Below are 13,958 nucleotides of genomic sequence, written 5' to 3'. Positions count from 1 at the left end.
GTCTATGTGTGGCTTACACACTATTATTATAATACTAACACACACACACACGCACGCACACAAACACATAACACACACACCAAACACACACAAACACATGCATATATACATACAACGTACACCTAATATATACATACATACATACATACACGGGCGTTTTTCTTTGACATCATAAACAAAGCCAAACTGGTGCAGAACAATCGGTTTTGAAATTAATAGAAAGTGTTATTAATTCGAAATAAAAATTAAAAAAAAGAATTAATAATAATTCTAACTTCGAAACGGAACATCGTTAGCAATATAATTAACAAAATTATAACAATTCACTAATTAATTAATTAATTAATTAGTGAATTGTTGTTAATTAATTACTGAATTGTTATTAATTTGGGCATTAGTTATAATGGCACGCGTATCTATTATATTTATACATTAATTATTCTTTACTGAAGATGATAGACATCATGAATGATGATAACAGAAATTGCAATGAATAAATAAACTTTTAAACAATCACTTTTTTAAATATTATTATCATATGATTAGGAAATTCTAATTAATATTAATAAATAATTAATAATAATAGTTTTATGTTCTTTAATATTTTTATTTCTCTCTAAAATTTCATAATTTTTGTCGGAGTTTATCAGAATTTTATTGATAAATCGCTAGTCGCTGAGAACTTTTAAAGTCCGGTTAGTTAAATAGTTAATTAAACGTTTCTACTTGTTATGGCATCATATTTATTATATAGTATTATTAATTTATATTTTTATTGGCCAAATTTATTAAGAGCAAACTGCTTTCATTGTTGTTACTATTGATTTTTTTAATCCAAATTTAATCGTTAAATCATTATAATAATTCCTAAATCCATCATTGTTTTCCTTGAAGCGGGTGTTATGACAACTAAATTTTTTCCATTTAAGTCTTAAAAAATTACCAAAATACTAATTCAAAAACAAATGGCTGATTCGGAATTCAGCACTGGTGAAATCCCCAAAACTTGTTGGTTTGGGAAGGGTTTTAAAATGTCGATGGTATGTCGATGATTTTTTATGCAGCTAAAACATTTACTTTGCTACAATAAATGATTTAGTTATTATTGCCATGCTATTAATAAGTACAACCAGTGGCGGATCTAACGGGTGTGGGAGCAGTTGTGAGCAGTTTTTGTATTTAACATGTTTCTCTTAAAAATATTCTGTAGTTTGAACATTTTGTGTAAAAATGCGGATAAATTTTGGTAATTAAAGCAAGTAAAACTCAAAGTTTTAACGGAAAAAAGACTATTTTGATGAAAAGATGACACGTGGCACGCAAAAAAGGTCGTCACCCACAAATGTTGGCTCTCCCGAGTCAACATTGTTGATTGTTGAAACATGTTGAAACATTTTCAGAAATTCTCTACATCGGTTTACGTTTGAAGAATTTTAACAATTTCGGCCCTTCGCTAAAGTTATCTAGTTCCGCCACTGAGAATAATATTAATAATAATAACAAAAACAACAATAATAATCATGATACAAGCGATATTAATAATGAGATTAAAATAATAATAAAAATAGTTATTTTATTATTTAAAAAAATAATAATGACATGACAATGATAGGAGCCCTGCCATCAGGAATGAAAGTTTTGCTACGGCTATCATCGTCTGCATAATTAAATTGAAAGAATTTTGATCGATGTCGTTTGTCCTTTGATTGCATTCATTTATCATTCCGAGAGCTTATTCAGTCATTCTTCTTATTTATCCATCTATTCGTCAGTTAGTACATCCATACTTCCATTCATCTGTTCATCCATTCATCTTTTCATCCATCCATCTCACAAGTATAGTTGATGCAGTTCAACTTTTTTCTACTTTTACATTTACCCATCATTCCCTCCATTTATTCATTCATTAATCCCTTTAGTTATCATCCTTCCATCCGTTATCCATTTAACTTTTATCCTTCTTTTCATTTATTCATCCATTTATACATTTAATTATCCATCCATCTCTCCATTTATCCATCCATCTATCATAATCAAACAATTTCGTTTTTTCTTCATATTTGTCAAATATCGTCTATCTATCCATTCATCAAACAATCAATCCATCTATCTATTTATCTATAACTATAATTCATTCATTCATTCATCCATTTTTCCATCAATCCATCCATCAATCCATCCATCAATCTATCCATCAATCCATCCATCAGTCTATCCAATATTTGCGTTTTTCAAAAAACTCGTCAGGTATAATATTGCGCTCGTCAAGCCATCATCTGTCATATTTGTTACTGCCATTGAACTATCATCATTAATATCTCATGCCCGGTCTGTCTCGTTGGTTTTCCCGGACTCATAATAATAATAATAATAATGATAATGATAAATAATAACTATAATTATTATCGTTGTTGTAGGTTTCGTTGTTATTATTTATATTGTTATCGGGGAGTCATTGTCAATATTTCAAACCTGGTTCATCTCGTAAGCTTCTATCACTTGTAACATTACGATTCTTCTTCATGTTGTTGTTTTTGTTCTTCTTCTTCTTCTTTTTCTTCTTCTTCTTTTTCTTATTATTATTATTATTACTTTTATTAGTAATAGTAATACCTGCAATACCTGCAATACATTACTGGCGCGTTTTATGCGGGGATGCATCTCAGATTGCCTGCCTCGGCTTCAGCGAATCGCGTTTGAGTGTTTCAAAATTATTTTTTTGCAAGTGTTGAAGTTTTCAAGATGAACTAATTGAATAGATTTGTAAGTTAATAGATGGATTGATGGATGGATTGATGGATAGATTAATGGATGGATGGATAGGCGGTTAAATGAATGGATGGATGAATGGTTGAGATGCATCCCCGCATAATGATAGACTGATAGATAAACATCAAAAAATGAATTTTGTGGAAGTCTTTTTTAGAAATATTCTGTTCCTCATTCATTCAAGCATTCATTTATTTATTTATTTTATTATTCATCCGTTTATTCAGCCAGTTACTAGAGCGACTATTGAATTTTATCTAATCCATTCTTTCATTCAGTGAATCTTTCACTCATTCATTCAATCGTTGATTAATTTAAAAAAAATGAATGAATGAATGAATGACTGACTGAACGAATGAGTGAATGAATGAATAATTAATTAACCCAATCATTCACTCACCCAATTCGCACCTTCATTCATTCACACAATCATTCTTTCATTAACTCATTCACTCAATCACTTGTTCAATTTTTCGTCCAACTTTTCTCTACCAGGAGTAAAAAAAACGTTCCCGACTAACGCGATAAATTTATTTAAAATACTGTTACCACTGCTGCTACTACTACCACCACCACTACTACTACTACTACTACTACTAATACTACTACTACTACTAACTACTACTACTACTCTTACTTACTACTGCAGATTATAATACAGTGGTACAGTAAAGTCGCTAATACTACTGCTATTACTACTACTACTACTTCTACTACTGCTGCTGCAGCTATTACAACAACATCAGCTACTACTATTACTACTAATGTACTGACAATAAACTATTAATAATACTAATTACAAGTTGTATTGTTTTTACTATCACTACTGCTCAGTTATAATACCCTTTCTGCTGTTATAAATACAAATACTGTCAGATTACTTTTAAAAACGCAGAGGTAAGAATACGAGTAGTGGAGTTTCGTGATGATGTATGGGGCTTACAAATCTCTATAGAGTGAATTGAAGAAATACCTTAAGAATTAATATGCTGATAATATTCCAAGGTTTTTCAAATTATAAGGAATGTTGTTTTCTGATTTTAGGTTTGACGTTAGCGATATTTTTTAAACCGACCAGTCTAAACTTATTTTTTAAGAACAGATAACAGATCAAAATCATTGAAGTGTGAAAAAAATTCTTAAGTAATGAAATTTGTTTGTAAAAAATCATTACTGAACATGAAATTCAATAACAATCGTCCATCTATCTACGTCCAGCAAACAAAAATCCCTCAATCAATCAACCTAACTATCAAATAAGAGCGAGCTATTTGCATGTTGTCGTTTGCAGATGCGTTGCGTGAAGATGAACGTTATTGCCTCATTCATTTTGAGTTCATTGGTTGAGAACAACAACAACAACAACAACAACAACAACAGCATCAGCAGCAACAACAGCCTTACAACACTAACACAAACCAGAATCAAACAAAACCTTGCAAAGTAGCATGAGTGAGTATGTCAAATGATGATGACGACCGCAATGAATTATGCACCATAATTTTCAAGACTCGCTCAACTTTATAAGAGGTATGAGAATGCTGACGATACAGTTTATTTGTTCATTCCTTCGTTCGTTCGTTCGTTCATTCATTCATTCATTCATTTTTCGTTCTTATTTGTTCTAATTCTCAAAATATAAGTGTTTACACCATTATCGTCGTCATCACCATCATTGTCGTCATCATAAATATCATCATTATCATCATCATCAGGAGAAGCAGCAGCAGCAACAACAGTAGCTTCATCATCATCACCACCATGGGCGACAGACGCGTCCACTATATTTATATTAGGAGAATAAATAACAGCGATTTATTTCATGCATTTTATCATGCTTAAAATTTTTTAAATTTTATCGACATAAAATTTAAAAAAAAAGTTTCGAAAGTTTCGATTTTTAATTATTGAAAATAATTTTCATTTTGGATACTTTCTACTCTAGTTTTGAAAATTATGGAGGAAAGCTCATTGCGGTCGTCAGCATCATCTTTATACTCATCATTACTATTATCCACACTGTTGACGTCATCATCATCAACATTTACATCAACAACAAAAACATCATCATCACCATCATCAGTAACATCATCATCATCTGTAACATCCTCTTCATCATCATCTGCAGTAACATCATCATCTGTAATAACATCATCATCATCACCAGTGACATCATCGCCGTCATCATCATCATCATCATCGTTGTTACTACCAATGACGTCATCGTCAACGTCATCAACTGCGCTAGTACGGTTAGCAACGCCTTTATTATCGGCCGCATTGTCAGTCAAGTTTTCTTTGTTAACTCAAGCCTCGTCAACTCTACCATTATCACCCACAACAACATCATCGTCATCATCTACAACATCACCTCCATCTACATCATCATCTACATCATCATCATCATCATCATCATCTACATCATCATCATCATCATCATCATCATCATCATCATCATCATCATTAGCAGCAGAAGCAGCATTATCATCATCATCACTGTCAACAACAACAACAACATCATCATCATTAACAGCAAAAGCAGCATTATCATCCTTATCTACATCACCATCATTACCATCGTCATCAGTCACGTCATCAGCAACAAAAACATCAACAAAGCATCCAACGTCTCAGGCAACACTGACTGCGCTATTTATGTCGAGTCTTTCATATCAAAGAGCCAGATATTTGTCTCTGCTTCTTGCAACATTAACCTTCGTAGCAACGACAACAGCCCAGCAACACCAACAACAACAAATACGACTGCTGCAACAACAGCTAATACAACAACAACAAATAGAACGACAACATTTGCAACAACAACAAATACAACAACATCTGCAACAACAACAGATACAACAGCCCCAACAGCTTAAATTATTCTATCTACAGCAGCAGCAACAGCAGCAAATATTTTCATACAATCTTCATAACGAACAAGCAACGTTGCGACAACCACAAAAAGAAACAACACCACAACAACCACAACAACCAACGTCGCCACGATCACCACCACAGCCACAACAACAAACCACACTACCACAACAGCCGCAGCCACAACAAACCACTCTGAAACTAGTTTTCTACGAAGACACGTGGACATTGGAAGCCATCTTGCGCTTCATCGGCATCAGCATCCTCATGATTGTAACTCTTGCCGGAAACGTCGCCATCTTGGTTTGCCTCTGCCGGAAGCGCCATCCGACGTCACTTCCGGCGCGCGGTCAAACGCGGTCGGCCAGTCGGGTTAATATTTTCATAATCAATCTGGCTGTGGGGGATCTGACAGTTCTCTCCTTCACCATGACCACGGAGCTCCTGTTCGTCGTCCTCAACCAAAGTTGGACGCTTGGGAATGTTGTCTGCAAGGCAGTTCTTTATATCCAGGTGATCCGGAATTATATTTCCAAAACATTTTATAAGTTTCTATGTTGTTTTTAAAAAATTATTTATTACTATTTACTTAACGTACGGTTGTTAATTTATTTGCTACGTTATATCATTCTGCCCGGTTCATGCCATGTTATGCTAAAATATGAAATATTCAAATTTATGTGATGCAAATTGTGTATGTGTGTTTACGTGTGTGTGTTTGTTTGTGTGTTTGTGTGTGTTGTGTTTGTGTAAATATTTATGTTAAAAAAGTGAAACATAGTGTTTATATAAAAGCGTCTGGTCTTTTTTAAGTAGCTTTCTTTTCTAGGCTCATCACAGTTTACAGAACACATTACGATTTCCAGGTAAAATGTATGCTGGATTTTTATTCTTTATTCCCAGTTTATATTCTTTTACCTACATATTTTTTCACTTGAACGATTTCGTTTCTTTTTGTTTCATCTATCACTCAAATGACCAGGACGAAATTGAATTTCTGTTTAGGAATAAACGTTCTTCCAAAAAGACTTCAACACGCACACGCTTACACGTGCTCGCACATACTTCTACGCTAACACTCTTACACACACACAAACGCACAGTGCAGATCCTGTTACGTATCATATACTATACTTATGTATACTACAATCATACGTAAAATATACATCAGTTAACTAAAACTCACATCCACACACGCACACTCAAACATACACATACCGAGACACACACACACACAGACAGACGGATAGACACAAACACACACACATACAAAAAATTGGACTGCTATTTTATGATACTGCATAAGATTAATGCGAGCTTACTGTAATAAAGTTGATGTTACTAGGGTGAGATGGGAGTAGGTTACTAAATAAAATAAGATTACATGCTTTCTCCTTACCTTATGTTGTACGCTAGACTAGATGTACTCATAAATTATTTAAAAATGGATTTTGATAAATTTTTATTTTCACGCTAAGTTTGCAGTCGTTCGAATGTTTGTTTTAGAGAATTACAAAATGTTCGGTGGCCCAAATTTTGTTTGAATATGGTTGGAGTTATATATAAATATAACTATATATGTATATATATTTCATGAGCATGTGTGTTGTTGGACTTGTTTGGATACGATTGGATTAATGGTTACTTGCTTAAATGTATAGTCAATTTAATAACTATGGTTTTTGGTTATAATTGTAGCTTTTATGTAGAATTATAACTTTAGAAAATATTATATTAAATTTGGGGAATATTCAGAGAGAGGTTGAGTCGCTGACCTACGTGAACACGCTGCTGAACACGCAGAGAGTATGTCTAGACAATAATTTAATTTAGGTTTATAGTTTGCCAGAAGGTTAAAATTAAAACTGTTAAATTGTACGAACGCCTGGGCGGTTGAGAGATGCACATTTCGTGGCCGTGTGTCTTGTTCGTTACACAGGAAATGTTATTCATGTTTGGTAATTTTTATCTGGAAAAATCTTGAAATAGGTCTTGAAAGATCTTGAAAAAGCAACCTAAAGTGTAGAGAAGTAATTTGATATATGAAATTCTTAGAAATTAATTTCTTCTAAGGACGAACTTTTTTTGTTTTCATTTTTTCGTCTTCAAAATAAAATTTAATACATTAAAACGTTTTGATTTCATAAACCCTCAAATCTTATAATATAAAAATAAATTTGTCATAAAAAGGTTTGTTTATTTTTCAAATCTATTTTTTCTTCTACCACAATAGATGTTGTTTGATTGCTACTTTCCTGGCCGGAACCAATCAAACGTTTCCACAGATTAATTTAAAGATAAGTCTGCAAGTACGTTTGGAACATTTGTCCGCACCAGTACATGAGATACTTGTGAAATAAAGATGTAGTGTAGTGGTGTAGTGGTTAACGTGCCTGCCACAGCCCTTGCAATGACCGGATTCGATTGTCTTAAGCTACCACGTGCAATGTGTGAGACAGATGGAATCGCGCTCTTACTTGCTGTATGTTTGTGTGTTGTTGACACATAAAAAGTTCATGAGAGATTTGTAGAAAGAAGAAAAGTGAAATATGAAGATGGTTGTTTAGGTGTGTGTTGGTTGAATTGTTTTACCCGTGTGTGTGTGGAAATGAAATGTTTAGGAGGGGAAGGACAGGTGACAGTTCAATACAAAACTGTCAGAGTTGGCAAACATTCTCACACCTGTTCTTCCATCAATATTTTTCCCACGTTTTTTTAAGTATTTTTATTATTTTTCTGTAATTATTATTATTTTATGTTTTTATTCTATTTATATTATTATTATTTTTATTTTGTAAAGCTTTTAAGACACAGTGACTAATTTTCATGAAACCGTATCATGGTTTTATGAATCCTATTTTTTTCTTGACTGATTTTTTAAAAGAGAGTAAAAATATTTTTATCTCAACTTTCAATTTTTGTTTCTTTCTTTTCAATATTTTCTTCATTTAAATGTTGAGACCTATACTCCTTTGTTGGACCTAGCATTTATGTCTGACTTGATGAATAATATATATTGACGTTTGCCAAGCTGCCAAGCCACTTTCGTTTGAGATTCACATCAACTTTCGACTTTTAACATTCAAAAATTTCTTTTTTTTATTTGTAAACAACACAAACACACACCACATACATGTATAATGTGTTAAAATCGTTGATACACACGTATTCACGTACAATCTGTGTGCGTATGTGTGGTTGTTGTTGTTGTTGATGTTGTTTTTATGTTGTTACTCTTAGTAACAATTGAGAAAAAATAACTATAAGCAAACAAAGAAACAGTTTATATTTACATATAGCAATGCCCTGGTGAGTTTACATTTACATATTGCGGATTGTGAGATGAACTCTGTGCTCGCTCATGTAGGTCTGGAATGTTGTATGAATTCGTCATGTTAGCTGTGCAGGTTGTTATGATATTGTACAAAAACTGGTTGTAAGTATACGCGAGTAGTACCTCTGGAGGCTTCACGTTTCCCCATATTTTCGGCACGGTGAAGTTTAAACTTGTTCGTACCAGTTTTATTCCTGTTGGGACTGTGTTTAAAAGTGGAGCGTATGACGTAAGACACTTTTAAACTGAGTTTAAAAGTGTCTTACGTCATGTTATTTTTTTAGCTTTTTATTCATTCGTTCGTTCGTTCGTTCGTTCGTTCGTTCAATCAATCGTTCATTCATTCATTCATTTATTTAATCAATCAATCATGGGATTAATATTTTTTCTGAGCACCGCATACGTTTGTTATTAAGGCCTATCTGTGAAAGCGTAGAGTACATGCATTCATAATGTACGCAATCACAGCACAACCTTTGATGGTTGATTGTCAATTATTAAGAATTATCTCTCACTCCCTTTTTCTCTTTCTCTCTTTTTCTCTTTTTCTCTCTCTCACTCTCTCTCTCTCTCTCTCTCTCTCTCTCTCTCTCTCTCTCTCTCTCTCTCTCTCTCTCTCTCTCTCTCTCTCTCTCTCTCTCTCTCTCTCTCTCTCTCTCTCTCTCTCTCTCTCTCTCTCTCTGTCTCTTTCTCTCACACACAACACATACCACATCACACACACACACACACACCTAAATAAACGTATGAACTTGTAAAATTCTAGGAATAATTTATGTATTAAGTTTGAAAATAAAAAATATATATATATATATATATATATATTTTTTTGAAGTACTACACTTATACATACAATGCATACATAATTAGTTCGTTCATTCATTCATTCACTTACATTCATTCATTCATTCGTTCATTCATACTCTTCTAGAGTTATCATTAACACACATTCGCGTGAAATGAAACATTAGAAATTTGAAATGTCTCGTCGGTTGAGATGGGTCTGCAAAAAAGGGTGTGATAAAAAACCTTAACACAAAAATTCGTTTCATTGTGACGTAAACATTTTCGTCACGTGATTAACCAACCAAGTTCTGGAGCTGAAGCTCTATGAGTTGCTTTATGTCCTTCCTAGCTTGAACACGACATTGATGTTGTGAGAGATGTTGAATCCTTTGTTTTTTCAATTTGTTCATTAATTGATTTGTTGATTTTTTAATTCATCCATTTTGATTTTTTATTCATTTTTTTATTCATTTAATTCATCCATTCATTCATTTATCTAGTCATTTATCTATCTAACAATCCATGCACTCGTTTATTCGTTTTATTCTTGCTCAATCAATCAATCATTCTTCGTACAAGAGAAAGAATTAGTTTGAAATTTAAACAATCAATTAATCAAGTACTTTCTAATTGAATTATCGTCAGTCGGTTCGATCTGCTACCGTTTGAATGGATTTATATGTGTGTGGTGGGTGTGTGGTGGGTGTGTGGTGTGTGTAGGCGTTTTTTGTACGTAATTGCGAGATGCATTGATGGCGTGTATGTTTTTGCTTGGTAAATCAAATAAACCTAAAAAATAAATTCTTTCAATAATGAATTGATCAATTTTTAATTAGTTGACCACTAATTCATTTGTTAGCTCGTTTATTTACTTATAAACGTTTGCTTTTCATTCATTCGTTCATTCATTTGTTTGTTCTTTCATTTATTATTCATTCATTCAATTGTTCGTTCATTCGTTTATTTACTCGTTTACTTCATTCACCCATTCTTTTGTTTTTTCTTTGGTAAACATATTTGTTTGTGCATGCAATAAATTAAATATTCATTTGTTCGGTTGTTTTGGTTTGCTTTTTTGTTTGTTCGTTCGTTCGTTCGTTTGTAAGTTCGTTCGTTTGTTCATTACTAATTTATTATTTATTTTTCTCCTTGCTTTTCTCTTTTTAATAGCCTCTTCTTTTTCATAGATTTTATTAAATTTTATTCATTAAGCGCAAAGTCATTTTTTTTCATCCATTCACTCACTTATCCATAAGACGTTTTTCATTGCATATGTTCCGCATTTAAAAATCCCAATCCAATATTTGTGTGACGAAAATAGTTATAAAACAATCTTCCCTTATTTTCCTTTTAAGAATTAAAACTCCGTGATCAAATTTTTCTAACATTCATCAAGAAGAAACTTTCGCGCTTTTCATTTTTAACTTTTGCGCGCATTCGTTCGCAGAGGCCATCCATCAATTTTCAGACAAGCGTCACATAAATCCGCGGAAAATTTATGAGTTAGCGCTCCAATCGAATTTTTTTTTAATTTTTAAACAATTCAATTTGAAATTTTAAAAACGATTTTAAGGATTGAATTTGCAAAATTTTTCATTGATTTGGAATTATAAAATATATTTGAATGAATATGAATATCATATATGAACAAATTGAATGAATGTTTGATAATTTTCAAAGATTTATATCTTCAAATAATTATGCATATAAACGTAAATTTGTTTCAATTTTGTTCCAGATAATCACTCTAGCTAGCACGACGTTCATCCTGACGGCAATGAGTGTCGACCGCTACCTGGCCATTTGTAGGCCCCTTAAAATCAACTCGCTGAACTTCAGTCCCCGTAAGATGATCATCCTTTCCTGGACTCTGGCCCTCGTCTTTGCCTCCCCCCAACTTTTCATCTTTAAACAATCGGTAGAGGGGGTGTATCCGGATGGTCGGTTGAAGTTGGAGTGCGCCAGTAAGGGATACACGGAGTGGTGGCAGAGGAAGATGTACTTCACCTTCATGACAGCCTACATACTTCTGATCCCATGCTTCGTTATCTCATTTTGCTACATCAACGTCGCCAGGATCGTCTGGAGACAAACAAACATCGTCCATTTGAAGCAAGTTAAAAATAATTCCAAGCTGCAGAGTGGCGGTGGCGAGTGCGGTGGTGTACGTAGCGTCATGGCCGGTAAGTTTGATTATCTCGCCGATGTTGACAGCGACTGCAGTGGTGTGGCTGCTGCTGCTGCTTCAGATGTTTCGGCAAAAACGCGATCGAAAAATCGAAACGTTAGTGGACGGGCTGACGGAAAGGGTTTAACATTTGAACTGCCAGCGACGTACGACCCGTGCAAGGAAAATAAATCAATTCGCGTCAGGAATGAAAAATTATCCTCATCCATTTTAAGAATGATTCCATGCGGGAGGGGGGGACGTGATTGCAGGGGTGGTGGAGGTGGTGGGCAGGATTACGATTGCAACACTAACAACCTCATCGTCAACATGAACGCATCTAACAACAACCGCATCTGCAGCTGCAACAGCAGTACCCATAACAACGATTGCATCAACAAGCGCTTCAACAAAATCAGCCGAATTAACTGCGACTACATCAACAACAACAGCGTCACCACCACTACCACTACAAGCAGCAGCAGCAACAACTACAACGTACCGACATCATCATCCTCGTCATCGTCGAGATCGAGAAGTCGATCGGTTACGGTTTTACGAAAGACCGTCGGTAACGAGTCGTCGATATCGCGAGCCAAGTTGAAAACGATAAAAATGTCGCTCAGTATAATATGTGTCTTCGTCGTCTGCTGGACGCCTTACTTTGTGGTCCACCTCGTTTACATCTGGTCAGAGTACACCTACAAAATACCGAAGTGGCTGTTTGCCTGTGCCGACACCACCGCCTTCCTCAACAGCGCCCTCAATCCCATCATCTACGGATTCTTCAACGTTAAATTTCGGAAGCGGAAATCGAATCCGATTTTGATGAAAAATAACAACAACGATAACAGTCGAAATATTGGCGGAATTAAACTGGTACTTGATGGCGGAAGTAGCGGTAGAAATTGTGGTGGTGTTGGTGGTGATGATGATGTGGGTGGTGGTGCTCATGTGGTGAGGATAAGAAGGACGTTTGTGGTTGGTGATGGTGGTGAATGTAGTGAATGAGGCAGAACGCGGCAAGTTTGTGTGAAATGTTTTGATAATGATGATGATGGTGACGACGACGATGATGATGGTGGTGACGATGATGATGATGGTGGTGACGATGATGATGATGGTGGTGACGATGATGATGATGGTGGTGACGATGATGATGATGGTGGTGACGATGATGATGGTGGTGGTGACGATGATGATGGTGGTGAAGGTGATGACTGTGCTGGCGATGTTGGTGATGATGAGGATGATAATGATGATGAGCGATAAATATGATTGATAAATTGCACTTAGAATTCTACTCGTTTTTTTTTTCAAAATTTTTTTTTCTGGCAAAAAATTTTTTTTCAAATTTATTTCAAAGTTTGTTAAGACATTGAACTTTTCAGTGACAATTATCATCCTCATGATACAAACGATGATGAAATGATGACATTAAAACTGATGATAACGTTAATAATGACGGTAAGAATCATCATGATGTGACGATGATGATAATGTATTAATGACAATAAAAGTTTATCTTTATTAATGTTCCTTGTTGTAAATAAAATTCGTTCATTCATTTGTTCGTTCGTTTTTTCGTTCATACGCTTGTTTGTATATCATTATTTATTCATCTGTTCGTTTGTTCAGTCGCTCATTTATTCGTTCATTCTTTCTTTCGCTATTCATTCATTCATTCATTCATTCTACTTATTCATTCATTCGTTTATACATTAAATTATTCATTCGATTTTATCTTTTTTATAAAAAAAAGAAAAATAATTAATTTCGAATTCAAATGAAATTGTGTATATTTTTAGCCAAGTATTATTAATGATAGAGTTATAAAATTTACAACATTTAAAATGCACCAGATAGAAAAATTCAAGCAATCCAACTCGAACTCACAATCACAGAACTCTGCATTAGCGCATTTAAAATTTCAGATTTTTATCTTCTCTTATCTAGTATTTTGTTTTTTCAATTTAGTTGAAAAGAAAAATTACTTTCGAAATATTTTTTTTCTCTTTCAGACTCTTT

At 34.0% G+C, this 13,958-nt stretch overlaps 1 protein-coding gene across 1 annotated transcript; it reads left to right on the top strand.

The window, feature by feature from the left end:
- Nucleotides 1-6,000: 6,000 nt before the first annotated feature.
- On the top strand, nt 6,001-12,749 carry HELRODRAFT_121903 (hypothetical protein; the record flags this gene model as incomplete). Its single annotated transcript, XM_009011571.1, has 3 exons — nt 6,001-6,156; nt 11,502-11,925; nt 12,526-12,749. Coding segments are annotated over 3 exons (804 nt in total), but the record flags the coding sequence as incomplete, so codon positions are not given.
- Between the last annotated feature and the right edge of the window lie 1,209 nt (nt 12,750-13,958).

This window comes from Helobdella robusta, assembly GCF_000326865.2.
Source record: "Helobdella robusta unplaced genomic scaffold HELROscaffold_1, whole genome shotgun sequence".
NCBI lineage: Eukaryota > Metazoa > Annelida > Clitellata > Rhynchobdellida > Glossiphoniidae > Helobdella > Helobdella robusta.
This window is presented reverse-complemented; position numbering and strand designations above follow the sequence as displayed.